Genomic DNA, 27,660 nt, shown 5'->3' on the forward strand with positions numbered 1-27,660 from the left:
CCAGGGGGTTCTAGGCAGGAGCCTTGCAGGTGCAATTGCTTCTCCTCCCTGCATGGGGTAATGGGGAACTGGTGGCAGCCACTGAGTCCTGCCTGTGGCTCCTCATCAGACAGACTTGATGGGGTTGTATCTTCCTGATGATGATCCTTGGCCATATATGCAGCTGAAACCTGCAGGTTTGTTTCCATATGCCTTGGAGAAGCAATGGGAACGGTTCAGAGGTTGGTGGTGATGATGCTTCTGTGCTGCGATAGAGCTGGGTGGGAGCTGCTTTCAGCAGTATCAAGTTAGCTAACATAAAATTAAAGCTTCTAAATCCCCCTCTGAGAAGGGAACATGCTTTTCAGTGTTAGAAATTAAAAAAATTTGAGTCCTCTTAATACAATATGTGCATACAGCAAGTTCAGAAGGCAACAGCAAGCATACCAGCAGCTTGACAATTAAGCAGTAGGAATCTAAGCAGTATTTAGTTTAATGCAAAAACAAACACTCTTGAAGTTTTTTTCAGAAATATTTTTGTATTTCTTTTGGTTGATAAACTTAGGAGTTGATTGAGGGGGGAGGAAATTCATTTCTGAACTACAAACTCAAATGTTCAGACCATACCCTGCTTGCCTGGGTGCTAGGGTAAGCTGGGAGTTTCTCATGCCATTCACCCCTACATGCAGATTGAGAGCACCATATTCAAAGAGTTAAAAAATCCCAAATCTCCTGGTTGAGGTATAATTATTTTTCACTTCTTTAGTGTAGGTTTTCCTTTGAAGAATGTTCACTACCTTAAAATAAGCAAGAGTATTATCCTAGCCAAAGATCTTTCAGCCCCTTTAGAACATGGCATTTAGATTACTGGGGACAAAGAGAGTATCTTGAATGCTCAGTGTCAAGGCACGAACAAACAGCACAGAAACAGTAGTACAGTACAGAGTGAAACCTGACAACTCGGTGTTAAAGGAAAGGAATGCTACTGTATGGTTTGATTGTGATCAACTTATCTTCAAGTGGGTTTATTAGCAATTTAATGGAATATTGGTTATTCAAGAGCCATAATAGCCCCAGTTGAAATGTCCCTTCTGCACAGTTTTCCCATACCCTGTGGAATGAGCAGAATGTGACAGTCGAGCTTTCAACAGACTTCATGAATTTTAAATACTTTTCAGCTGTGAAATGGGGCACATGGCGTGTGGTCAAGGGTGGACAAGGAGCTGGCAGCCGCTGGGGGTATTATGGGATATTGAGTGTCTGGGAGATAATGAATGCTTGGCTTATCCAGGTGCATTCTTGGCCTGCTGTGCATGTCCAGGCAGAATGGAATATATTTCTCTGTCCAGCACTTAACAATTGATCATTTTGTAATTGTAAGCAGAAAGTATTTAGAACGTTACTTTCTCAGCATACCTGCGTACGGCTTAAATTTCATGTCATCATCTTTATCTGGCAAAATCTCCACTGTTTCTCTGTAACAATGCATTCATGCTGCTTAAACTTTTCCACTAACCTGATATTATGGTTAGTGGATCTTAGTGAGCCTTTTCTTCTAGAGATTTTAAATCTCTGTCTTTTTAGGAATACTTTTTTGCTCTGAATTTTTTTATACTTGATTGAAGTTATTTCCAGTTGCTGTAGGTTGAAATTTCAGCCTTTGCTACTCTTTGTAGCAAGTGAGCAGATTCCTGGCTCCTGTTTTGTGGGAATTAGTGTCCTTACATTTTAAAGGCTGAATGGTGGAAGAGAGGAAGGGATAGCCCAGGCATGGTTTACTACTGCTGAGCTGCATGGAGTTGTGCTCATGTGCTTTGGTTCTGCTTAGCTATTAAAACACAACATGCTTCAAGGACATCCAGGTAATTGTGGTTTTAACAGTGTGTGCCTGGAAAAGACCTGGAGAAGTGTATACCTAGCTGCTTGACCTCCCAAGACCTGCCATGCTGGAGCTCCCTTCCTGCAAGACTGAGTAGCTTCTCTGGGGCAAGAAGCCTCAGAGACTACCCACCACTTTCTTCTACTCTTCCGTGTGCCAGTCCCTTGCTGTGCTGCCCCTGGTTCAGCTCTTTCCATGTTCCCTTTCCCCATTAATCTCTAGTAGTGCTCTGCTTACCCTGATCTCTGGTCACTCCGAAGGGGCAATGGACATTCAGTGCTGGGTGCTGCTGATGGGTACATCAGCTCTAAACACACAGTTTGTGACACTTTCAGTAGTGGGTTTGGTTCATAATTAGCAGCATGTGGGTGATAATGAATGGGGTAATTATCTGTGTGGCCCTTTCAGAACTCCATGGTTCATAAACTACCCAAACTCTGCCAGAAGCTGTGCCTGCTTGGTGTGAGCTTCGGATAAGTGAAACTTCAGAGCTGCAACATGGAAGTGTTGGGGTGGGATCTGTGTGTTTGGAGTAACTAACAAGTTATCTTTTGCTTGAGACCATGGCTTGGGAGTACCTCAGTGTTCCTGCTTGGCCCTCATGTGGCTTTGTTTGATGAAAAATAGTTGAGGTCAAGCTGTGTGGCACGCATGCTGGACAGCATGACTGGCAGAGTGAGGCAGAAGTAACGCAGCATCTGCCCTCAGAGCAGTGCCAGCTGGGTTGGTGAGCACCCTGGCACAGCTTCCAAACACTGTGAGCCTGGCTGGTTCTCTGGTGCAGTTCCCCACCATCTGGGTGAGGCCTGGCCCTGGAGCTCTGGCAGGGTGGGATCAACTGAAACTCCCCAGAAGGGATTTCTGGGTGTTGTGGTGTAATGCTGTTTTCCATGTGTTGTGATGCACAGCCTGGTTTGGTGAAGTCATGGTCAGATCCCTCTGAACTGAGCAGTCTGTGATTTGTCCAGGTGCCTTTGGGCAGCGTGTCCATCCAGGAGCTTACTGCCAAGCAGCTGATGATTCCATTCAAGGCTGGGATGCTGCTGGTCCTCACCTTCTCCCCTTTCTCAAAAGAGGCAGTGGAATGGACACAAAGGCCCTGTGTGGGTGGGAAGGAGTATCTATTGCCAAAGCAAACAGTTGTCCATCAGTGAGCAGGGGTGGGAACGACAGGTACAGAGCGTCCTTACCAGGCTGTTCCAGTGCCTGTTTGTGGGACAGAACTGACCTTATTTGTCTTGCACTTAACACACTCCTGCAGCATGATCTGCATCAACCAGCAGTGTGGGATGGTCTTGCTGCTGACCTCTCAAGACCCAAGACTCCTTCTGGTATCAACACTGGGAGCAGGAGTCCAAGCTCTGCCACAACGCACATCCCACATAATTCTGAGATCAGTATACACAAGGGTGTGTATCTGACCTATTTAGAACAAGTAGTGTTTTTTTTTCTTAAAAACCTCAAACTTTTACAGTGCTGTTTCACTTTCTTTGAAGCCTCTGGGAGGAGAAGGGCAATGTTTATCATTGGGAGGAGACAGACTTCCCTCATCTCCAAATGGAGCAGATTCAGTCAGGCAAGGGCTTGGATCATGGCCAACACTGGTATCTGGTTTTTCAAAAGCAAAGTCTACCCTTTCCTGGCCCCAGATTTGTCCATCTCTATTTATAGCCTTCACTGTGAACCTCGCTGAAAAATGCATTATATATATTGACAGTGGCACTTTGTGAACTCAGAGCTGATGGCTCCAGAAATAGTCATCTCAGAGATATCACAGTCTAACTTTTGCATATATGAAGTCTGACACTTGCTTTGCACAGCTATAAATTATAATTTAGAATACAATGAAGTGGAGACTGAAACTAAATACTTGTGATTTGCCACACCAGTGAAATTGGTGGTGGGTGTAAAATTTCAGGAGACACTGCAGTAGTATGTCCTGAGAACCCTTTTTGTTAGGGCTGCATTTGGTCTCTAGAGCACTTAGAATTGAGGTCTGATGGTTAAGAAACCTCACATAATCTTTGGCTCATTGGATGGTCTTCTGCTCTCCAAACCTCTCTGCATCCTTTCATTTGAAACGGGTCTGCAGATACCTGCCCCCTTTTACCAAGAGCTCTGAGTGAAGGCAGATGGGTAATTGTGGTCATTAGGGGATACCTGGTATGGTCCTGTCCCCAGCTTCTTCTGAGTCCCAGCTGTGACCCTGCCCATGGGGCACTTGGACCCTCTGGCCCCTCAGTCCCACTGCCCAGCCCTGGCAGCCCAAGGGGAAGCTGCCTGGCTTTTCACAGGGGTGAGCCCATGGCTTGCAAAATAATTTCCCTGTTTCTGCTGTCTCTTGAAAAGATGATTTCCTTCTTACTGTCAATAACATAAATCCCATAACATGGTTAGTGCACAGAAGACCAGTAAATAATTTAGGAAGCAGCCTCGGTTTAGAGTGCATCTAATACTAATATAGGGAAGGAAAAATCCCCTCACATCAGTTACAGTAATTGGTGGAAAGCACCAGTCCTGAGGGTAATAAGCTCCATTTTTAAAACAGTAGGAAATTACATTCTTATAAATGTCTAACACAGTTATTGTCTACTTTCCTTGAAACAGAGCTGAGCTGGCTGGAGCCCATTGTCTCAATGAGCTTTCCTATGGATTAGACACATCCCATCTCACACCAGGAATGTGCTTATTAGAAAAATATCAGTACACAAAGCATACAAGCTTTAACACTCAACCAATGTACTAATGGGTACATCTACAATAAACCCAGTATCATGTTACAAACCTTAAGCTGACCTGAGATATGATACAGAAATTTTAAAGGCTACAGATGAGTGAGTTCTTTCTGTTCTGCAGTTCTGGGATTTTAGTTTTAAAATAAAGGAGATAAAATGAGGGAAGGTGTCTTGTCCTCTTGGTTACTTAAGAAAAAAGCAAGCAGTAAATTGTCTTTATAGTGAATGTGCTTGTAATCAGCTCATGTCCAAATAATTGGTGTATTTTACTGGTTGCTCCTGGGCAACTGTGCCTTCACAGAAAACTTTCTCCATGTACCTTTTCTCAGTTCTCTCCAGGAAAAAAAAATGCAAAAGGTGTTTCTTTTTGTTCATACATCAAAGCTAACTCTGTGAATTAGTCTTTCATTCATTATCAAGTCTCACCAGTACGTGTTAAGACTCTGCACTTCAGGAAAACCAGTTACTGGTTGGTTGGGGAAGGTAGAATGTAAGGAAGACAGGGAGCTTTGTAAAACCAACCCTCTTTGCATGCCTATTTTTAGCTATTTTACTTGAGGATAACAATCACTTGTCCCTCCTTAGCTAGAGAGTGTATCCTACTTTCTCTCTAGGATAAGAGCTCTGTTGGAAAGTGGCACAATTCTTTGTGATTTGGGAAGGCCTAAGGATGGAGCCAGACTCTTGATTCCCTTTTGCAATGAGGAGATACAGACTCAAACTATTTGTGTGGACTTTAACACATCCTAATCGAAACACTGAATGGTGCAGGACAGTGTTTCCAAGATGGTTGCTTCAAACACACACTGAGGACGTGCTGCATTGGAGATCCCTCTCAGAACTGCTGCAAGATGGCTTTAAACATGATGTGGTGGGGGTAATGTGAGTATGTGCTGTCTCCCATGCAGGAAACTCATCCATATGCAAAAGCAGATTCTTTTTTTTTTTTTTTTCAAATTCTGTTCTCCAGAAACTTATGGTTACATGTCTCATGTCTTTTTTTTTTCTAGTTGCCGTTTTAATAATATTACCTTCCCTGATCATCTAATCTTAATTTGTGCTCCTTCTTTTCTTTTTTTTTTCTTCAACTGAATGACATTCCTGGTCTTATCCATAGAAAACAAACGGTAACTTGAGACTTCTGTTTTACACAAGCAACGGATATTGAAAGATATTCCTAGCATATGTCCCCAGACGTGTGAGCAGCACTTTCCAATTAAAACTCTAGGAATTTCTACTGGTTGCTTAAAAACCTTGCAAAACATTGAACTCTGGACTTGAATCTATTAACACCCTTCATGGAAAAAGATCCAGCTATTTATACAACAGTCATTTTATTTATTTAAATTTGGCTTCATAAGCTAAAATGAGCCTGTGGTGAGGGGAAAACATCTTGAATACCTTAGAAATATCTTCACATCCTGAAATAATCACAAAGCAAATTAAACTAGTTTTCTGTGATTTTTGGACAACTTTTAGTTCTGATAACTTTAATATCTGCTGCAGCTGCATGGACCCTTTAGAAATAAACAATTCAAGGCATCTCTGACATAGGCTGGTGGTTAAATGGTAATCAGCAGCTGGAGATTAAAACACATATGAGTCAAATCACAAATACAAAGTCAGCATTTGCCTTCCACTATTCTCATTATCCAGACACTTTACTTAATTGGTACTCTAGTGCAAATGTTTTTAATTGGATGTTCTGGCCCTGGGGATGTGCAGGGCTGCTGCCTGTCTCTCCCCAGGAAGCTCTGTGGCCCTTTGCCAACTGCATTTGAGTCTCTTTCCAGGATGGTGCAAGCATTTTGCATGGTTGCACAGCTCAGGAGAAAAGTAGGTTTCCCACCTGGTAGAGGGAACTCACATGGATCTCTGTGACTGGTGTGTTGGCTCTGATCATGGGCATTCCCTCTTTGCAGACAGATCCACCTTCAGGCTTTTGTTACCCCCTCAGCCTTCCTTGTGTAGTCAAGCTGTGTGCTGGGCACATCTGGTTAGCCATGGTGAGGAGGTTCCATCAGACATGAAGAAGCTCTGTGGGGGACCAAATTTACCAGTTTTAGTGGATCAGCTCATATTTATGTGAACATCTTGCAAACTGCAGTTAGTTGTGTGCAGGTGCTTCTTTTGGCTTACGAAGCACCAAGATGCTGGTGCTTGTACAGAGTGAGCCTTAGGCCCTCTTATGGATGGCTGATGCCATGAGCCTCTATAGAAACACATTCTTCTCATAATCATCATCATAATCACCCCCCCCTCACTGGAAAAGAGGAATCCCACTGAAGCTGCATCCCCTGCTCCTTTCAGCAGGGAATAGACTCAGTAGCTCTGAGGTCTCTGCCCCTGTGCAGCTCTCTGAGTAGCAGCCAGCCACACAACATACAGACATGAAAAGTCTTGTAATTCTATAGCAAAGTAGCTAAAAAATGCAAGGAAAACTAGTGCTCAGTAAAGTTGCAAAACTATAAATAAAAGTGACATTTCTTTATTTGTTTTGTTTCCCCACCCTGACTGAAGAGGGGCCTGGGGTAGGGCTGCCCCCATCATGGCTGGTAGAGCTGTGTCTTGTGTTTGAGCAGCATGGAAAGAGAGGAAGTCACTCTGGATGGTTCTTTTTTTCTGTTCAAATTCAAGGCATGGGATTTGCAAGACAGGGTATTACTGTGCATAGGGATTGGACCTGAATAGTGTTTTGGACCCCTCATCTGTCTCCTGGATGCCGAGTGGTTCCTGTAGCTGCCGCTGGGCAGCTCAGACCCTCTGGAGAGAGTTGGGGAGCCATGATGGGCACAAAGGACCTTGCCATCCATCTTGCTGAAGACATGTTAAAAGACTTTAATTCTTATTAACAGTATGTATTTCTGGTGTGCTTTTTAAGGTATTCAGCAACACAATATATTCTAAACAAGTTTCTTTTAAACAGGTGGAAGCCATGAAGAGAGCACTAGAAAGTCTCAACCTCAATATAGTAGAGATGGTAGATGAAAATGCAACCTTGGATGGTGGAGATGTCTTATTTACAGGTATAGTGGTAGTGGATTTGCTGTTCACATACCCTGATTGCCTTGGAGACCACACGTTTTCTGTCATCTGTATACTAAAATGTCGGTCATGCAGTTTGTTAAATCAGTCATTTACGAAATGTTATGAAGGTAGCAGAGATGAATTTTCAATACAGCCCTCAACGTCCTGCTTTAATGCCTGAATAAATAAAGTAGCAGTACACACAGTACAAAGAACAGCACTGTGCATACAGATTTTATTTTAGCTTGTAAAGTGCCAATAAGAAAAATGCTTTCAGTAGTCAACTGCCTGCAGTTGTTCCATATTCCTTATTACAAGCAGCTACATTCAGCAGACTCATTTTCAGGACTTGTAAAAGCTTCATGCATATAATTGCCACTAGTTCAATGAATCAAATGCAAAAAATGCATTTTTACTTTATGGAGAAAGAGGTGGAGAGAACTGCCAGATGTCATGTGCTAGACAACTTAAATGCATGGTTGACTTCAAAGATGAAGATCTTGACTGGTTTTTTTATGCCATTAAACCCATTAGGCATTTTCTCACATTGGCTGTGCACACGCTTGCTCCCTGCCTGTGCTGAATGAGCCTGTTTGTTTTGATCAGCATCAGAGCAGGCTGGCTGCTTGCCTTAGTTCACCAAGGGGAAAGAAGGGGTCTCAAGAGAAGCAGACTGGGAAAGGAGGCCCTTCTAGTGCAGTGCAGATCCAGCACCAGCACCTATTTCCTCTGGAGCTGGAGGATGCTGGTGGCTGCAGAACTGCCTTCTAGACCAGAGGAAATCTCAGAGGGAGGGGGAAATGGTCAATCAGTGCTGTGCTAATCCAGCCCATCTGTTCTGTTTCCTGACTCAATGACCATTGCAGAGCTTTAGAAGAGGAAGCTATTTATGCTTCTGGTGAAATGTGTCTTCTGGAAAAAGATAATTGCTTTAAATTATCAGCTTTCAGTTGCAGGTTGCATTTTTCTAAGCTGATTTTTCAGTTTTGTTACCCAGCTTGAGAACAGAAAGATAGAAAATGATATCCATAAAAGGTAGCTTCAGAATGTGTCCAAAGCTGGCCTGTTTTTAAACTGTTTGTGAACTGATGAAGTAGCTGATGTGATTATTTATTTTTATATCTTAAATAAACAAACAAAAACCCTTAATTGTTTTGTTCTTCATGTTTTTTACTCCAGGCAGAGAATTTTTTGTGGGGCTTTCCAGGCGGACAAACCAGCGTGGTGCAGAGATTCTGGCTGACACATTTAAGGTTTGCAGATTCGTTCGTGTCACAGGAAACAGAAGCTATCATCCACAGAACCAATTTCAAAATTATACTGGCCAAATGCCTTGTTTAGGACTTGTTAAAAAAAATTTTTTAAAAAGTATAAGTTACTAAAAAGGCTTGAGCATCTTGTAAAGTGACAAATGCTTAAGTGGCATCTGAAATGTGAGATCACTGCATAGAAGTAATCTTTGATAGTGGGAAGCTGTTGGTTTTTTGAGAGTATATTAGCACTCAGGTTCTTAATTTTTTCATGTATCAGCAGTATCAGCAATGTGTCTTTATTGCTGATCCCTGGAGAGGTTTTATGTACATACAGTTTAATTGTGCATTTTAATGTATTTCTTTAGAGTTGCAACAGTAGTAATATTTGAAACATATTCTGGGTTTTACTCCAGTGCACCAGACAAGACAAGCTGGTCCAGAGGGGTACGTCTTACTTACACAGTTGACACCGTGCCTGGGATATGTTGCTGTTGCTAATTTGCAAGGAGTGAAATGAATTACGGAATGTAATTACGGAAGCAGGACAATTTAAAAATATTTATAACAGCCATTTTTTTATTCCCATACAGGATTACGCTGTCTCCACAGTCCCTGTTCATGATTCTCTGCATCTGAAGGGCTTTTGCAGCATGGCTGGACCAAACTTGATTGCTATTGGATCAAGTGAAGCTGCACAGAAAGCCCTCAAGGTAAAGCGCATAAGAAAATTTTCTGAAAAAAATTTTTTTTGTTTGTAATCTCTGCTCAAACTGGTATTTAAAAATAGAACTAGATCAATGAAAGAGGAAATTTGTATGTCTCTGGGTCTCCTGTATGTGCAAACCATAAAGAATGTTTACAGCATTCAAGAGAACAGTGATGTTGGATTAGCTTTAGCTGTCTTCAGGAAATAAATGAATTTTACTGGTTAAAATGGGTTATGCATGTTATAATTAACAACTTTTTTGACTAAAAAGACGATAATTTCATGGTAAAGGAGGAAGAAGACACCATCAGAGCAGTAGGAGATGTTTACTTCAGATGTTGCTGTGAGGAAATATGGCTTTTAAAATTGCCAAAGGGAGGTGAAGGATTTGGCATGAAGGAGGAGGGAGAGGGGTGTGATCCTTTTTGCAAAGATGAACTGTGTGTGCATTTTACAGTGCAGACTTTCTGGATAAGATCTGTAAGTAACTCCAGCCTCAGAGACCAGAGTCCAGGACTTCCCATCCCTCCTTCCTGGATCACCTGGCTGCAAAGTCAAGTTGCTTCTTGATCACACTTTTTCCTCTAATCTCATGAGAGTCTTGCAACAGTGTGGCTTCAGCAGAAAGGAGGGAGAGCAGTCTCACCGCAGCCTTGCTGATAATTTGAGTCTCTGAACATTTTCCTTTAAAGTGGGAGGTGTGTGTTTGAGACTTTGAGCTGAGAAGCCTTGTGAATCTGGGTCTCTCTTCACTGGCAGACTTGTGAACCAGTAATCCTTTGTATAGCAGGTCAGTTTTGTACTACCACCGTCCTCCTCAGTGAGAAATGTTTGTCGCTCCTGTTGTTTTCACTGGGCTCTGTGGCTTTCCTACCCGCTGGGTGTGTTCAGAGCAAATCTACCAAATTAAGCTTCTTCAGAGATGTGGGCCTAGTGGCACTTGAGGCCATGAATCTTATTATGTACAGAGGCCAGGAGACAGCTCACCCCAGAGATCAATCAGTGTCTCCTGCACAGTAGCACAGCTGAAGGTTCTGATGTTTTGCAATGCAAACTTTGTCTGGGGCACTAGAACAGCAAAGGGCAGCTGAGACTTTACCTGAAGCAAAGTTTTTGAGGGAGTTTGACCCTTTTGATAAATTAGGACCTACCGTCCTGCATGGTTAAGATGCAGGTATGCCAGAACATTTCTGAAAGCCTCATGGCTAAGTGTCTTACATGGTTTAATCAGGACTTGCCTTCAAAGGTTAAATCAAAATCTACTTTCCAGCGATGGCAGCAAATCCCAAATTTTCAACTGATGATATACTGATTCTTTTGCTAATAAATTAACAACCTAAGTGCAGGCTTTGCAGAAGCCTCCTTGATTCAACATGGTCATGATACATGGAGAAAGCCATCTGTATGACCTGTGTAGTGAATGAGGAGGGGCGGGGACAGGTCTGCTTAGCTAGTGAGAAAGCTCTCTGAAATTTGCTTATTTTAAGTGCAACTTACGCAGCCCAACTTGTATCTCTTGCCCTGATTCTAAAGGATTCATTATTTTAAAGAACAGCACTGCTATCAGGGCCCAAGGCTACTGATCTGAATCTTTGCCAGGATGAATGTTTACAACAGTATTAGTTTGTAACTCTGAAATCAATGTTCCTGGCTCCCAGAGAGTTTAGGAACCCATTCTGCATGCTTTGTACACCTCATTGGCTTCAGTTAGCTAGTGATATTTATTACTTTAAAACATCCATAAGTATTTGCAAGATGGAAGCCTGAGACACTCCTTGTCCTTATTGCCATGCTGTGATGTTTGATTGCACGGCTGCTTTTCAGATCTTTAACACTTTCCTCATGGACACAATCCTAGGACTTTTCATTTCTCAGCAGCATGATTTTTACTATCAGCTTGGCAGAGATTTGGTGGGATTTTTTTTCTTCTTCATCTTGTGACAGCTCAAGGTTTAAAATGTCTAAGTCCCCAGCTAAGATAAAACCCACATTTCAAATCTCAGATCTCTCCTGTTTGACGTGGGTTGAGTTATGGAAGCCAGGAAAGTGTGGTCTTGGCTGGCTTAGACTTGCAGTCTGGCAGCAATTCAGGGAATAGGATAGCAGCCTGATTGTTCCACACAATCTTAGGGGACCTTTTAAACAAGAGGATGGTCTCTTGGCTTCCCATATATTTTGGAATGGCTTTAAGCTAGCTCATTCATTTGAACAAGCTGTTGAAGTTACTCTCTTATTAGAAATCACTACACGAAGCTCTGGAAGCAAATTCCCAGCTTATCACCCATGTCTTCTACTCTGAGCAACTTGTGACAAATGGTTTTGGTTGTAATGGTCTGAAGTTCCTGATGTGCTGAGATTGATTTAGTCTGGGACAGAAAGTGCTCTGCATCTTTCCTTGTGAAATATGCACTGTCCCAAATATTCAGGCTCAAACTGGAAATGCATTGTGAACAGCAGCCTGATGAAGTTTGCAGATATCCAGGCAGCCCTACACTTGTATGGAGTGTTTATAAACACAAACAAAATTCAAGTACAATCTGGTTGCTCGGAGCTGCAATTTGAACTTGAGCCAGGACTAATCTGAGAACTCATCAGTTTGATTAAAGCCTTTTGCACAGCTTGGCTAATCACGCTGCAGTGCATAAATTTAGCTATTGGAACCAAAAATATTTTTTGGATAAGCTGATTAAATGTTTCTGGTAACTAGCTGTCAAGTAAATACCAGCATTAATCAATGGTACAGTAAAATGCAGATACATTTTAATGAAGAAAATTATAATTAACAAGGTAATCTAGCAGTCTTTGATTGTTGGTGGATATTTAAAAAAAATATATCAATTATTATCTCAATCAATTATGTCAGTTTTCTGTGTGATTCTCAGCATCAGAGGTTTAGTAGCACCTTTTCATGTATGTGGCACTTGATTTTGCTCACACCCTGCCAGCTGAGGTGAGGGACTCTGGCCTGGAGCAGCAGTTCTGTGCCATAGCACATGTCCTCCTCCTGTCCCCAGTGAGCAGACAGGTTGCATCAGGCAACCACATCACAATCAGAGCTACCTCTGAAGTTCCCCAGAGTATGTCTCTTGCTCAATGTATGGGATTCAACTCCACTGTCATCCGGGCTGTTCCTCTTAAGAGAAATTTTTTGAAATCAAATAGGTAAAGCTTCTGTCTTGGAAATGTCAGAGTTGGCAGTGCTACAGATTCCTCTAACGTTTCAATTCCTACTTTCTGATCTCAGTGATTTTTTTTGTTTGTTTGTTTTCTTGCCTCTGAAGAAAAAAAATTCAGTTGATAATCAGCTACATGCAGTCTCATAGAATAGAATTGCAATAGAATCTCTTTGAGGCATTAATACTCAGAATTCAGAGCTGCTCTCTGGATTTCAGCAGACTGACTGAGCTGTGGCAGTGCTGTCAGCTGCTCCTCTCATCACCCATGGCAGTCTGTGTGGCAGCTCAGTCCCCTGAGCTTCTACTGAGTCATTTGCCTGGCACAGCCCAGCATGCTGCTCCTTTATTGTGATAGCTTGTTATTTTAAATCTCTCCTTTGTTGTTGCCATTTTTCATGTCTGCTCTGGAAATGCAATCATACAAGCAAGATGATTAATCTGTCTTGAACCATCTCTGGTAGTTGAGGTGTTTTCATTCTGTGGAGTGTCTTGTTAGACAGCAAGTGAACTGCTATGTCATCCTATGCTAACACTGTATTTAAATTAGGATTTATCTTCCTATTAACAGTCTTTTTTGAAAGAGAATATTTTTTGTTACTGTTCTTACTGATGCAACTCATATCCTTACAATACTTTAAAAGGAGAAAAAGAAATTGCATCTGGTCTTTGCGAGTGGCAGAGTGGAATTGATCATTAATTTAGTGTTGTGTGTGTAATGTAAAGCACTGCAAGTGAGCTAGGAAATGAGTGCACAGAGATTAGGGCTATAGAGCACATATTAGAAACAGATAATAAATCAGAAGTGACATTTTAACCATGAAATTCTCTTCAGGCTCTGGCAAGTACAGAATATTTGGGCTGCAGCTGAAAAGTGGTACTTGAGGAAACTGGTTGAAAGAGAGAGACAAATTAACTGCAGAAACTACCAGGGCCTGTAGTGGCTATCACATCTGAAACTTTAACTTCCCTCTGCTGTTCTCAGTATGCATTTAATTCCTTCTTGTAGTTAAACCAGTTCATAATTCCATACATGTAACTCTATAGTTGAACATGGGCCTGGCTGTTGAGCCAGTTAAAGCCTGGGGTTATTTTTCTATTCCCTCAGAGAAGCCAGGATTTCCTTCAAACCTGTCATCTTTGGGCTCTGATCCTGCACTGCTGGAGTTTCTGACCTTTATTGTGAGTGTGAATGAGGACAAATCCAGGCTGTGCCAGTGCTGGCCTCAGTGTAGGAAGAAGATGGGGCAACACTGTGGTCTACAGTCAAACCATTCTCTGTTGTCCTTTGGATGATAACTTGGTAGCAATCCCAAAGGATTTTGGGGTTAATGTGCTGTTCCCAGCTTTCACAATCTCAACACTTCCGTTACAAGCAGTATGTAATTCCCATTACAAGGTAATGCCAGGTGTTTGGTGGTGCTGATGGATCTCAGAAGGGAGCAAAGAGCTTATGCTTAGGAGTGAGGGCTGAGCTCACATCATCTGATATAGAGTCATGGAATAGTTTGGGTTGGAAGGAATTGTTTATGGTGACCTAGTCCAACCCCTCTGCAGTGAGTAGGGACATGCTTCAGCTAGATGAGGTTGCTCAGAGCCCAGCCCAGCCTGGCACTGAATGTTTCCAGGGATGGGGCATCTGCCACCCCACCTCTCTAGCCAGCCTGTTAGTGTTTCATGATCCTCATAGTAACAAATTTCTTCCTCATGTCTAGTCTAAATCTACCCTTTTTTAGTTTAAAACCAATACCCCTTGTCCTATCTCAACAGACCCTACTAAGAGCATTCTTATGCATCCAAACATTCTTCATATTTCTTACAAGTCCCCTTTACGTATTGAAAGGCTGTAATAAGGTTTCCCCAGAGCCTTCTCTTCTTCAGGCTGAACAACCCCGGCTCAGCTTGGCTTTTCTTACTGCCTGAGCTTGATCCCTGTGGCCACTGTCTCTGGGGAGTTCCCTCTGGCATCTGGGGTGAAGTAATACTTTCTAATTTCTCATGAACCATCTGGGATTTCACCTGATTTCTTCAGAGGAAGAGATGGTAACTACAGAAGCAGCGTGGCCATGGCAGGTGTCTGGGCTGGGTGGCATTGCCAAGAGAGGTGTGAGGCAGAGCAGGTGATGCAGCTGAGCCTGTAAGCCCTTGTCTGCCCCAGTAGGATCCAGAGTGGTGGTGATGTGCAGTTCTGAGGTGGTCCTTGGTAGCCTTGGGCTCTGACCTCATTAGTCAAAGGGATTTCATTATGGTCAGGAGCATACAGAAGTATGTATGCAAGTGCCATATCACAACTTCAAGAAATTCTTTTTTTTTTCCCTCCACTTTGGATAAAAGGTTGGACATGATTGCTCTGCTTTGTTCTTGACTCCCCCATTCAGTATCTTCTCTTTCTTCTGTATCTTCTCATTCATCCCCTAAATTATTCCCTGAAGGACTCCATTGGAAATACAGCCCCATATACTGTTTAAGTCAAGGGTGGCTTCTCAAAATGACATCTTAAGGATGAAAGAGAAAGGAGTCTCTCTTGGGCAACTAGGCCCTTGGTCTGTATCCAAAGCTATCATGACAGCAGTGCTTTTAAAATCTTGGGCACAAGGAGTTGTTCTGGCGTTGGCATTTGCCCCCAGTCCTGTGATTAAATGCCTTTTGTTCTTTTTCTGTCTTGTATAAATGAAGTCTCTGCAGTGTGTGAGTTTCAAAAAGCTGAGTACAGTTTCCCTGTGTGAGAAAACTCCTTGCCTGCATAAGAGCTAAGGAGGTTCCCATCTCTTCCACAAAAATATCTCCAGAACAGGCACCTAAGGGGAAAACTTCATCTCTCTGGTGTTCTTAGAAAGCAGCACATACCCACAGACAGAATAAAACAGCTCATCAAAGTCTGCCCTTCCTGTCGTCTCTATAGCGTCAGTCTTTTCTAGTAATGCAAAAATTTGCATTAAAACATTATCTCTTCTTCCTTAAGAATTCATCATTTGTACCTCTGCTTATTCCCCACATGAAGTCATAATCCTCTATTTACGATATCACAAGGGGTTGCTGTGGAAATTATTACAAATATTAATAACCCGAAGAGGATGACATCAGGTAGGGAATTAGCAGAAAGTGCAGAGGAATGCTAGCTTCTCTGTAATGCAACAACAAAGAAAGGGTAGTGAAATCCAGAGAACAATTGAAAACTTGCTTCTAAAAATAAAAATCGAGACTTTGCTGCCCTCAACCCTGTGGAGAGGAAGCTCAGTCACTTTACAAACTTCTGTGCACTAGCTCATATTTGCTTGCTCTGGGGATGAGATATTACATACTTTCAGCTCCTGATTTTCCATTACTTTATGAGTTATGGGTGTACTTCATCTCAGAGGATGGAGATCTTTACTGAGTAGCAAATGACCTGCCACTTTAAAAAAGCAACTGGTTGTGTTTTAATTAAAAGGTATATGTTGTAATAAATGTACTGTGCTTAACTGAGTGTCAATGCTGTTCACTTTGCATAAGTGCAGGATAGTCTAGTCTTTTTGGAAGATCCAGACTCAAGAGTTTATATAAGAGACAGTGCTGCATAATGAATTTTTATTTATATATATAATTTGTAAAGGGTGATGGAGGTGTCTTTTTCTATTCATATTTCACCAATAAGGCTGGAGTCAGAGGCTGACTGAGATGTCCTTTTACTTATGTACATGGGGACTCATGTTTCTATTTTTCTGCTGCATTTTTTTTCTTTGACTATTCTCTCCCTGGGTTTCTGTTCCAAAAGACAAAAATAAGGTCTTCCAGGTTGTACAGTCATTAAAAAAAGAGCAGATTTGGCAATCAGCAGTGTTTTCCAGGGAACAAGAAATAACCTTTCTGTCAGCCTTCCCTCCAGATGGCAGTGCACTGGCCAGGTGTCTGTCCTCATCTCTTCCCTGAAGTCTGTAAGGGCATAAGCCTGCTGTTCCCAGACAAATGGTTCTCCCTCCAAGCAGAAGAGAAATCCTCCAAACTCCCAGCCAGCCTCAGGAGATGTGACTGGGTGCTCCTGAATTATTATCCTCATAAGTGTTGGTTGTCCTGCTCTATAAATGGCTTAACTTTAGTCATTTCAGGCAAAGTCTTAATCAATAGCTTAATCTCTTCACACAACTTTCAGTCTTTTGAAATAAAATCTTCCTGTTTGCTCTGTACACCAGGGCAGGTGTTAACTATCATTTGTAAACCAGGCCAAATTTCCATGTGATTGGAAGGAAAGAAAGAAAGACGATGGAAAAATACCTTGAAGTAAATAGTTTTCTTTTAATAAGGTTGAGACTTGAAGGATTTAGGACAAGGTAGCTGAAATCTGGGGAGAGAAGGATCCTGTAGGTGAAGGGCTTGGACTTCGTTTTTCCTCTCCTTTAAAGGTTTTTTTTCTCATTTAAATGTTGGGGCCTAGAGGAGCAGGAGCTGATTGCATCAAAGGTCAGACCCTGGAAATCTGCACTTCTACTTATCTGTTAACATGATACAAGCATTTTTAAGCATAGTATTAGTCGTCATGCTAGAAAGAGGAGTGTTCAGCACGTTTGGGTTTGCTTGTGAGGTGCTGGAGATACAAATGTGCATTGATAGCAGGTATGGTGGGTTTGGTTTGTCTTTCCCATAGCAATGTGGATGTGAGTCAGTCCCAGATGCCAGCAGAGTTCAGTCTGGAGCCTTCCTCATGGACAGGGAAAACTTGTAACTGGGCTTGGCCTGTTTTAGAACAGGTTTAGATGTGGTCATCTTATCCCTGTCAGTGATAATAGGTCCTAAACGCATGCACATTTTTCCTTCATGCATAATACTGCTTCATATTTAGAATTATTTAGCTTATCCATTACCTCAGTTGTCTGAGGACACACTGTAAAAAACTATAGAAAAGGCATTTTAGGCTATGTGAATGACTTCAACGTAAGGAAAGCATGACTAAGGGCTGAGAGAATGTGCAATGAAAATTGCCCTCTTCAGGCTGAAGAAAATTCTCAGAAAAACTAGGCATGTGGGAAATGCCTGGCTCTTACTGTAGCTGCTTGTTTCCTGTTTGTGGGCAGAAAGCCAGCCCTCTGCAAATGCATTGTGTGAGCATCATAGTCTTAGTAAATTTGTCACTCCAAAAATAGAAAAAAACCACATATTTTGAGGCCATATCTAATAGAAAATACAATCACAGTACCTTGTGCTTGTCTTTCTCTGCCAGTCCTATCTGGCCAGGCACACATGATCCAATGACTTTACATAATAGAAACATGGAAAATCCCCATGGATCTTTAAAATAACCTGGTTGTGTCATACTGGTGCATTTCTGCTACATCCAGAGCCTCCCTATGGGGGAGGTTTGAGGTGTTATTGCCTGGATGTGCTCTTAAGAAAGTGTTTTTTTAAATTTTATTTCAACATGCAGGTCTGCATTTCCTTCTTAATGGAAGAGACAAGGAAGAAAGTAATCTTGTATTGTCAAACCTCCAGTTACCAAAAATTGCTCTCTTGTCATGTTTGAACTTGCTGAGGTCCCATTCTCCCCATTGCAGATGTGTACTCAAACTCCTGTACTGCTTCAGCTCACTTTCCCACTTATTTTTTTCTCATTTATTTCTGAATTTATTCACCTACCACTTCTGGCTTTTTAGTCTTGAAAACAATCCTCCTAACCTGCTCTCACCATCATCTCCTAGTCTTCCCAAAGCTGGTTTGTGCCTCCAGCTGGCACAGATAGAGCCCTGCTACTTGTTCTTCATTTCTACTCATTGCTGTTGTTCTTACTTCAGCACTTTTGCAGAAGTGGATGAATGGGAGATGTGTCCACACCTTATGTTTAAGAATTCATTGGTAATTTCATGTGGAAATGTTTCAGAGTGATTCATGATGTATTCCTGATGAACGAGCTGTTCCTACAGAAAAGCTACGGTATCAGAATCCTATTTCTAACAAGGGCTGGAAGCACAACTCTTTGGGAGCTAACCAGAATCCAGCGTGGTGGCTTTTCCTCTGCTGGTATGTGTATGTCAGTGCAGATTTAATAAATATGTTTCCTTAACCCAGACTTGAACGGATTATGTAGGGAAGAAAGAGAAGCTGCAGGTAGATGACCAGTCTGCTGGCTCTGTTTACCAGGGAGAAGAGTTACACTTGGGTGCCAGCATGTCACCTACTGCTAGGTGTCTGCAAGATCAAGGAAAACATAGTAGAAATACATCTTGGCAACCTAACAGAAACAAAATTATAAATAGGAAAGTCAACCGTGGTAAGCACAGTAATAAAAATACATCCGGTGAAGTAAAGGTGCAAGGATACTTCCCTAGAAAAACACATTAACCTTTTATGGAGGTAAATGTCATTTTGAGAACTCCGGGGAGTTTCATAACTTCAGAAGCAACAAGAAATGACAGTTCTGATAATACTTCCTCAAGAATGCATGGCATTTTTTGTGTATTTTGTGTTGTTCACAGGATGTGGATGACTCAGGCTACAATGTGAGAAATGTATCCAGACCGATAAAAATTACTGTAGGTGTGTGAAAGCATGAGTTGCTTTGTTTCTTCACAATTATGTTGTAGGTACTCATTTTAATTCAGTTCTATATGGTATTTTTTTATGAATGAGAAGTAGTACAAATGAATGACCTTGCAAGTAATTTAACAATAAACTTTGCCAAATATCCAAGTCTGCTCTCTGCTATGCAATGTAAATCTGTGATGTTTCCCTGAGAAGGCGATTTGCTAAAAAAAAAAAAAAATAAATTGTTACAGAATATCAGCTTATTAAGATTACTTAGTGTATTTTTCAGGAGAATAAAAGCTTTTTATTTCTATTTGCAGTCTGTGTGAGAACAGGGGTCTAGGAGAGAAACTGAAACACTTGCATTTGTTTTGGCTTTCAGTAGACAAAGTTTTTTGACTTAGAGCTTTGTTCACTTGACGTTATTCTTGGTCCATGTCAGGGTGAAGCTGATGTAAAGCTGGAACGGTGCAATGGGGATCAGACATGTTGTCTTCAGGCTTTCCCTGTCTTTATTAAAAAAGTTGAGTCTGATCCAAAACACAGGATCCTGGGCTTCTCATGTGCTGGGAATCTATGTCTCTGAAATTCCAGACAGCATCCAAATTTGTGTATGAGCCCTATCCTTACAAACCAAACCTCTGAGCCCCATCAGTTCTACTCATTTGAGGAGGTTATTGTGTTGTCCCCTTGGGAACGAGGATTAGCACGACGTGCCCTGCCTCCCTGCTCCCAGCACAGGTGCTCACTGAAAGGGTAACTGCTTGGAAAGCAGAAAGGAGGTTCTTGAAAAGAATTAAGATTGGGCTGGTATCCAAGCTGGGAACTGTTCCTGTCCTATTTGGTAATTCACATTCATTTTATAAATACTGAATGATGGCTGCTTTTTTGAAGGTGCTGAACACCTATAGTTTTCATCCATGCAAGTGGGAGTTTGCATACACAATGTGCATTCCTTAAGGAAAGGACCTCGTGGACAATGCTTACTGAGAGCTCTACTTAATCCCGCTGCTTGCAGGAAACATTTCACAAAGGTTTTCTGCTGCTCATTTCAGTTAGGATTGGTAGAGTCTTCCTTGAATGGCAGACATGAAAAGAGATCTCCTTACTTGCTGTATTGCAAAATGGCTCTTTACTGATTTGGCAGTCACAATTTGCTACTCTGGTGGGTTTCATTCTCCCATTTGCTTGTGGCTGCTAATCTGTTTGGTGATAAATACCTGCACTTTGTGTCTTCTGGCAGACCATGCAACAGATGAGTGACCACCGCTACGACAAGCTGACAGTGCCCGATGATGCTGCAGCAAACTGTATCTACCTAAACATTCCCAGCAAAGGCCACGTCCTGCTGCACCGAGCCCCTGAGGAGTACCCAGAGAGTGCAAAGGTGAGAGCTGTGCCCAGGGTGCCTGGGAGAGCCCCAGCATCCTGCCTCACCAGGACATTGGTGGGAATTGAAATCAGGTGCTTTCCAGAACAGGCCGTGGTTCCCTGTCATGGAAATAGCAGACAGGGCAAGGTGTCTGGGCCTGGGCTTTGTTGTCATCTCCACTACTGATTTAATTATTTTGTCTCTTCTGCCTCTGGTGATGTTTCTGCATAATTAGAAGTAGCAACAGGTCCTGCAGTGTTATGTGGAAGTCACATAGCCAGAAAGCCACATACATACTGCAGATGTTGGCTTTGATTACAAATCACAAGACACTTAGCACCTGCTGATAAATCCATGCCTGTTCGTTCTGTAAATACTTAAGAAAAGGGGAAGTAGGCATAAAATGTAGTGATTTCCGTTCCATTTTCTCTCCTAAACAGGTTTTTGAAAAGCTGAAGGACCACATGCTGATCCCAATAGCCAACACAGAACTGGAGAAAGTAGATGGGTTACTCACCTGTTCCTGTGTGCTTATTAACAAAAGTTCAGAATTATGAGTTTACAGAGTCCCTCCCTTGTAACTGGCAATAATGTTACACACAAGGTAGACGGATCTGTATCCACACTTTTGTTGTTTTTATTGACAATCTACTGTACCACTGTGCTACTAACCCTTGTTTACAAATTTTTTGCTTTGTGTATTTTTATTAGTCCTTGCAGATGGTATTTGAGGTGGATGCGCAGTCTGTTGAGGGGCACATAACTCTGAACTATGTTAGTCCTGTGGGCTAGCAGAAAACAACTATAATGGCTAATCCCTAGTTTCAGTGATTTAACATATCTGAAAATTTTATGAAGACCAACTAATTCTCAACATTTAAAGCACCTCTCTTGTTTGTACACTGTTCCCTTCTGTCTTTTTTTCTCTTGCTTCCTTGCTCTATGCCTTTTTTTTCTTTTTTGGGCCTCTGTACTTCTAGTGATACAAGATACCAGAGGGGACTGAAGAAAACTCAGTGGGTTCATGAACTTTGTATCTTGTGCAGTAGAGAAGCCTTTCATATGGTATCTGCAACAGTGGGCAGTGGCCTTTGCTCACTGTCTCAGCCATATCATATTGCTGCTGCTGGGCAGAGTTGTATTTGGAATCAGTTTCAGGTACCAGGTAGCAACTTCAGAAAAAGCTTCCTCTGTTGGGAGAGTGTTCAAGGGGAGTGTCTGCCTGGGAATCTTGAATGACAGAAAAAGTGATAGTGCAGCCACACAAGATTCATCATAAAAGTTCAGACCCTAGTTTGTTGCTTAGTGCTGTGGCTTTCAGTTTGGTGAGAATGAGAGTTTTTAAGAAGGTCAAATCCCAGGGAGCACCTAGACCACAAAAGGGAAAGACTGAGATGCTTTTTGAAAAGTTATCCAAAAGTAATTGGTATCCAAAAGTATCCAAATAATCCAAAATATGGAGAGTGGGATGGTGGTAGTTAATTCCCTTTGTTTACTCTTTAAATTTATTTGTTTTTCCCTTTTTGGAGGCCACTTACTAGTAAATTGGAAAGAAAAGGGTGATAGAATGAGTTGAAGGACAGCTATTCCTGGAATTATGCTCATGAATAAGGGAAGCTATTTTTTCCTGAAAGATTGGCATTTGTACTTTATCTGTCCTTGGGGCAGTTTTCCTTGGAACAATAACCATCTTATTTTTTTAATTGCATGAATATTCACTGTGGTATTCAGTTAAAACAAATACAATTTTTGTAGCAAATTTCACATGTTTACCCACTGAGTCATACTTTTTTTCACCATAGTGAAGTGAAGCAAACCCCATTGTATTCACATGCTTCTTGTTAAATCATTTGTAAACTAAGGATGGAGAAATTCCCAAACAGAGGCAGTAGTGGGAATTCTCCAGAGCCTGATGAATAGTCTCAACACGTTATCAACTTCCGAGACATCTCCTCCACCTTTCCTGAACCACTAACGGTGTGTTGCTAAGGTACAGGGGGAAGTGAGCAAGAGGAGCTCAGGCAGTGTGGTCTGCAGGGAAGCAAACAATATTAACTGAGCACGCACTTGGATATCCTTTGGAAACCTGTGTGCTTTTTTTGTGGAGTCATAAGGGAGGAAACAGAAGTACTCATATCCTCAGGTACACCCCAGCACGTCTCTCACTTCATCTCAGTGCCTAATGCTGAGGAAACCTCCTCGCAGCTTCCAGAATATATCTGATGCTTTGTGGGCAAACTGTGTGTTGTGATGACATGTGGTATCATGAGGCAGAAAGCAATGACAGAAAGCAAATATAATGTATGTGAGAACAGCATGTCCCAAAGGAAGCCTTGAGACAGCCAAGCAGCAGGTGCTGGTTTTATGGCTGTGTGCTGTCCCAAAGGGTTCTCCTGATGTTTCTCCTTTGTCTCCTCCATTCATTCCCATGCAACATCACTGAAGTCTGACCCAGGTGATCAGACTCTAAACATTACAGCACGGAATCTCTTTTTCTACCTTCCCTTGGTGCTTTTAAAATAAAGCATCTTGCATTTTAAAATGAGCTGAAATGAAAGAAAGATATTGTGCCAAAAGGTGACCCTGCAGTATTTAACTCAACTCCAACTCAGGCATTGGAATGGGCTGCCCAGGGAAGTAGTGGATTCTCTGTCCCTGGAGATATTTAAAAAGAGACTGGATGTGGCACTCAGTGCCATGGTCTGGTAACCGCAACGGTGGTTCAAAGGGTTGGACTCGATGATCTCTGAGGTCCCTTCCAACCCAGCCAATTCTATGATTCTATGATAACTCTAGAAGGAAGCTGTACTCTGTTAAAAACCTGTGCAGCCATGGGAGCTGTCATGGAAAGCTGGAACAGAATCCCCCCAACCTGCCCATGCACCCTGTGAGGCCTGGCCCCCACTTATCATATCCTTCAGTCCCTCTTCTCTGCTCTTCCTAGGAAGCCAGAGCATCCAGATACACTGGGACAGAGTTAGGCTCTGGGATTTGTATTCAACTTATCTCTCAACCCCGAGTGATTTTTGCCTTCTGTTGCCTCAGTTCTCCTGCTTGAGTATTCCGTGTTCCTTCCTCTTTACTTTTCACTCTGATTTATCCCAGCCCACAGTGGACTATCCTAAATTCACTCCCTCCTTGAGTAGGTGCCAGGAGGGAGGAGAAACTGAGGGGTCCATTTTGGCTCTGAGTGACTTCTTTGAGCTGGAAGGATGATTGTCAACAGGAGCCATAGTTCAGAAGAGTGACAAGGGTGACTTCTCTTCTTTAGCATTACTCCAGAAAAGGGAAATGTTTGTGGTGGACATTGTTGGTATCTTGTGTCCCTGAAAGCTGTAGATGACAATGAATTCCCCTGGCTCCCCGAGGGATGGTGAGAGGGAGTCAGGATATGAGAGCAAGGAAACAGAGATTGGTCTTTCACCTGTTGCCATTTATATTTCCTTGCCTTCAAGGCTGCATTTTGGTATACAGGAAGAGCAAGGGAGTGGCTGAAGGGCTTGAATTCCCTCAGGTGATGATTTCAAGTCTAGCTTCAGGCACAGAATTTAGGTGCTTTTTCTCTGTCGGTCTCAGTAGGTATCATAGCCTCCAAATGTAGACACTCCAAGTTACATCTTAGCCTGATGCCAAAAGTTAGCCAAGCTGCTTAGTGGGATTGCCCTCACCTCTCCCTTGTTAGCATTATTATTCTTTATTCTGGAGTTATAAAGCAAAGACATTAAGAGCACTTCAGTTTGTGCATTTGCAGTATGGTACTAAGAACTAAAATAATGCCTTCTTGTTCTTGCTGTTTGCTATTTTTTTCTGTTGCCCAAATGAAGAATTCAGTTGTGAAGACATTTCTGCTGTGCCACATGCATCTAATGGGCATCCTGTACATCTTGTCACCAGAACATTTCTCAGATGCCTGATTTAAAACATCATCTTTGATTAATATAATAAAATAAACAAAAAAAAAAAAAAAAAAAAAAAAAAAAAAAAAAAAGAGGTGAGAGACTGAAGACTAGGAGATGCCCAGATAAGACACTTGATAACAGCTGTCAGGCTATATAACCCAGCAGCCCAGCTGTGGTTAATAGCTCAGCAATGGGGCTTGAATTACTCATCAAAGGATTTTTTTTCCTTTCAGCAAGCTGTTTAGCTCACTCCAAAGTAAAGAGCTACAATGTGCATTATAGCTCTTTCATGGCTGTTACCTTTGCTAAGGGTTTAGGGAGAGCTGGGATATGTGGGGCTCTCCACCAGAATGCAAATAGTGTCTCTCTCTGCAATGAAAATGTGAGTGCACAGTGTACCTTATAAGATAAACTTGAATTCTTCCATTTGTGCATTTATCTTTTCCATGCCTAATATGCTCCTTTTCATTCTTAAATAGATGCCACTATATGAAACTATGCTCTGATTTTTTTTTTTTTTTTTTTTTTTTTTTTTTGTGGTTTCCATGTGGTATAGGTACAGAGCTCATAGGCAACACTATGTCTGGTTTTAAAAACAAGAAGTCAGTGCACAGAAAGAATGTCTGTTCACAGCAAATAGGGGATGAAATATGGGAAAAAAGCTTTTGATTTCGTTCAGCTTCTTATGCATTACATCAACAAACTCAGAGTCAAATTAATTTGATAGAAAACATCAACATTTACATGAAACCGTTTTTTGGAAAACAATTCACTTTTTAAGATTATCCATTTTTGCTTTTATCACTAAGGAAGCTGAAAAGATAAAACTGCTTAAAGAATGATATTTGTTAAGTGATTGTGAACAAAGTATCATTGGAGCTTACAGGTATTACCAGAAAGTTTTAACTGGACGTATGATGTGACTTATAGAGTTGCATGTGAATCGTGTTAGTCACTGTTCTAGATTGTATTGTTCTGCAGTGCACAAATATGACTACTGAACACAGAAGTATTACATTTCATTAAACTTAAAATCTTGTTGCAGTATATAGTTCCCCACTTTTTGTGCCAAAACCATCAACACATTCCATAATTGGTTCTGCTAGAGGTTTGCACTTTTTTTTTTGTGACTCTTGCAATTTCTATACTATATATCCCCATCACGAAGGAATAAAGTGTCAGTTGTACTGTGCACTGTGTAGTTGTTGCCTCTTGTTTTGAAACTGAAAGCGTATGAATTTAATTTAATACCGTGTCATGCCATCTTTTAATTTGGAAGCTTGCTACTTGCCTAGAAATAAAGCCAATTGGTCAGTAGTGCCAAAACCTTTCAGCCTGTTTAAAGACTCTTTAAATTATTTTAGACCCTGTATTTAGGAATAGTGTATAGAGAGGGGTATTGCTTAAGTGTTCTAAATACAACACTTGTGACAATTTTATTATTGTCCAAGGTAACTAAACAGATATTATGGTGATGTAGTGTTTTTTCCCTATAGTTCCTGTATGTACTGTATGTTCCACAAGGTGAAACTTCAGAGGTTTAGTGGCGTAACCATTATGGACAAATTATTTGTGTAGCTTTGTATCTTTTTGTCCCCCAGGATATCGAGAGAGGTGACTACATTTCAGACATTGCTTTGGGGTAACATGACAGATGGCTGCATGCTTTATATCTAAATATTACTTGTGTGCTACCAATAGTGCATGTGGGACTAATCTTACAAGAGCTTACACCCTTGTGCCCTAATGTCATTAGGTTATGATTTTAGATGAACAATCTCTGGACACAATGTTACTCCAGACTTCATGGACACGCGTGTAAGTGCCCATGGGCCTTCAGTGCCACCTCGTGGCAAAACAAGATTCTATTGTTCAGGGCCTCAATACTGCTGCTTTTCAACTTCTTCATAAACCCAACCTAAATTTACAGCACTGTATCAAAAGAATTACAGCAATTCCAAACTGTGCAGCTTTTCTAGTTATAGGGGTTTAAACAAACCATAATTTAATACTCTTCTTGCTGAAGAAAGGAAGATTTCATTAGGGCTGATCTAAATGCAGTCTTTGTACTAACTTTACACTGGTTAAAAGTATGATTTTTATACTAATAAACCAGTGCAACATCTAATGTAAGTACATTTAGCTTGGTGCCATTCATATGGTGAACTACTGCATTTACATGCATTTTTGTGTACCCATATCTACAGGAGACAATTGGTACCAATTTATTTGAATTAGTTTCTAAATGGCAATAATTAAACCTAACAGAAGATATACAAGCCACTCCCGATTGCCACATTGATAGACTATCAAACCCTGCACAAGCAAAGACATCATAGTAATTTTAAAAGGAGTGCCCTTTGCAAAATTTAGCTGTAGAATATTACTTCAGCAAGTAGACTTCTGCACTGGGGTGTAGGAATTCACCCTCTGCTGTAAGCACATTCTGCCAAAAAAAGCATCAGCCACAGTCTTCTAAATCATGAAGTCCAGACATTCTGATGCCCTCAACAGCCTCATCCTAAAAATTCACAAGCCGTAGGTTGGTTGCTATGGGTTTGTGGTTGAAAACTTGCCATTGGTAGCTGGAGCTGTCATTCTGTTTGGGCAGGGCCCTCAGTTTGTAACTGAACCAAACTCTTTCACTTCTCCCTGACTGTCATCTTTCCTCCTCCTCCCTTGGGAATTCTGGCTGTAGAACCCTGCTGCTCTCACAGGGACCAGGGTTGGGGAGTCCTACCAGCTCCAAAAATGGGTTATCCAAGGCAGGACCCAGGCACATGAGTAAGGACCAGGAGGCAGAATAGGATGGGAGCACTCCCAGGTAAGGATCCCTTCTCTGCAGTGAGGACAGGCAGCCTGGAGAGGGGTTCACAATGTGGGCAAAGGGGGGAGAAAACCTGGAGCCAGTCACAGCTTTGAGAAGCCAGCTGACCTCTTCTCACAAACAGTGACGTAATATTTTTAGGACCAATACAAAAGACTTAAACAGCTCTGTGTTGTAAGGAGTTTCCAAAACTTGAAAATTTACTCTAGAAATCTATTCTAGGTGAATGTTACATATGTATATACCTATGAGACTAATGCAATGTCTTCCCAGCTCCCTTGAGAGAAATTGTATCTAACTTGCTCTTCATTGAGGCTC

The 27,660-nt window shown here is 41.7% G+C and overlaps 1 protein-coding gene across 2 annotated transcripts in view; it reads left to right on the forward strand.

The window, feature by feature from the left end:
• The window catches only part of DDAH1 (dimethylarginine dimethylaminohydrolase 1), a 56,432-nt gene extending 30,587 nt beyond the window's left edge, over window positions 1-25,845 (forward strand). For both annotated transcript variants that reach the window (XM_030455481.1, XM_030455480.1), the window contains 5 exons: window positions 7,520-7,619; window positions 8,800-8,873; window positions 9,464-9,583; window positions 20,488-20,631; window positions 21,057-25,845. In XM_030455481.1, coding sequence (XP_030311341.1) covers window positions 7,520-7,619; window positions 8,800-8,873; window positions 9,464-9,583; window positions 20,488-20,631; window positions 21,057-21,173 — 555 coding nt within the window. In that variant the 3' untranslated portion in view covers window positions 21,174-25,845. The remainder of the gene's footprint in view (window positions 1-7,519; window positions 7,620-8,799; window positions 8,874-9,463; window positions 9,584-20,487; window positions 20,632-21,056) is intronic.
• The last annotated feature ends 1,815 nt before the right edge of the window (window positions 25,846-27,660 follow it).

The sequence above is a fragment of the Calypte anna genome, chromosome 8 (genome assembly GCF_003957555.1).
Source record: "Calypte anna isolate BGI_N300 chromosome 8, bCalAnn1_v1.p, whole genome shotgun sequence".
Lineage (NCBI taxonomy): Eukaryota > Metazoa > Chordata > Aves > Apodiformes > Trochilidae > Calypte > Calypte anna.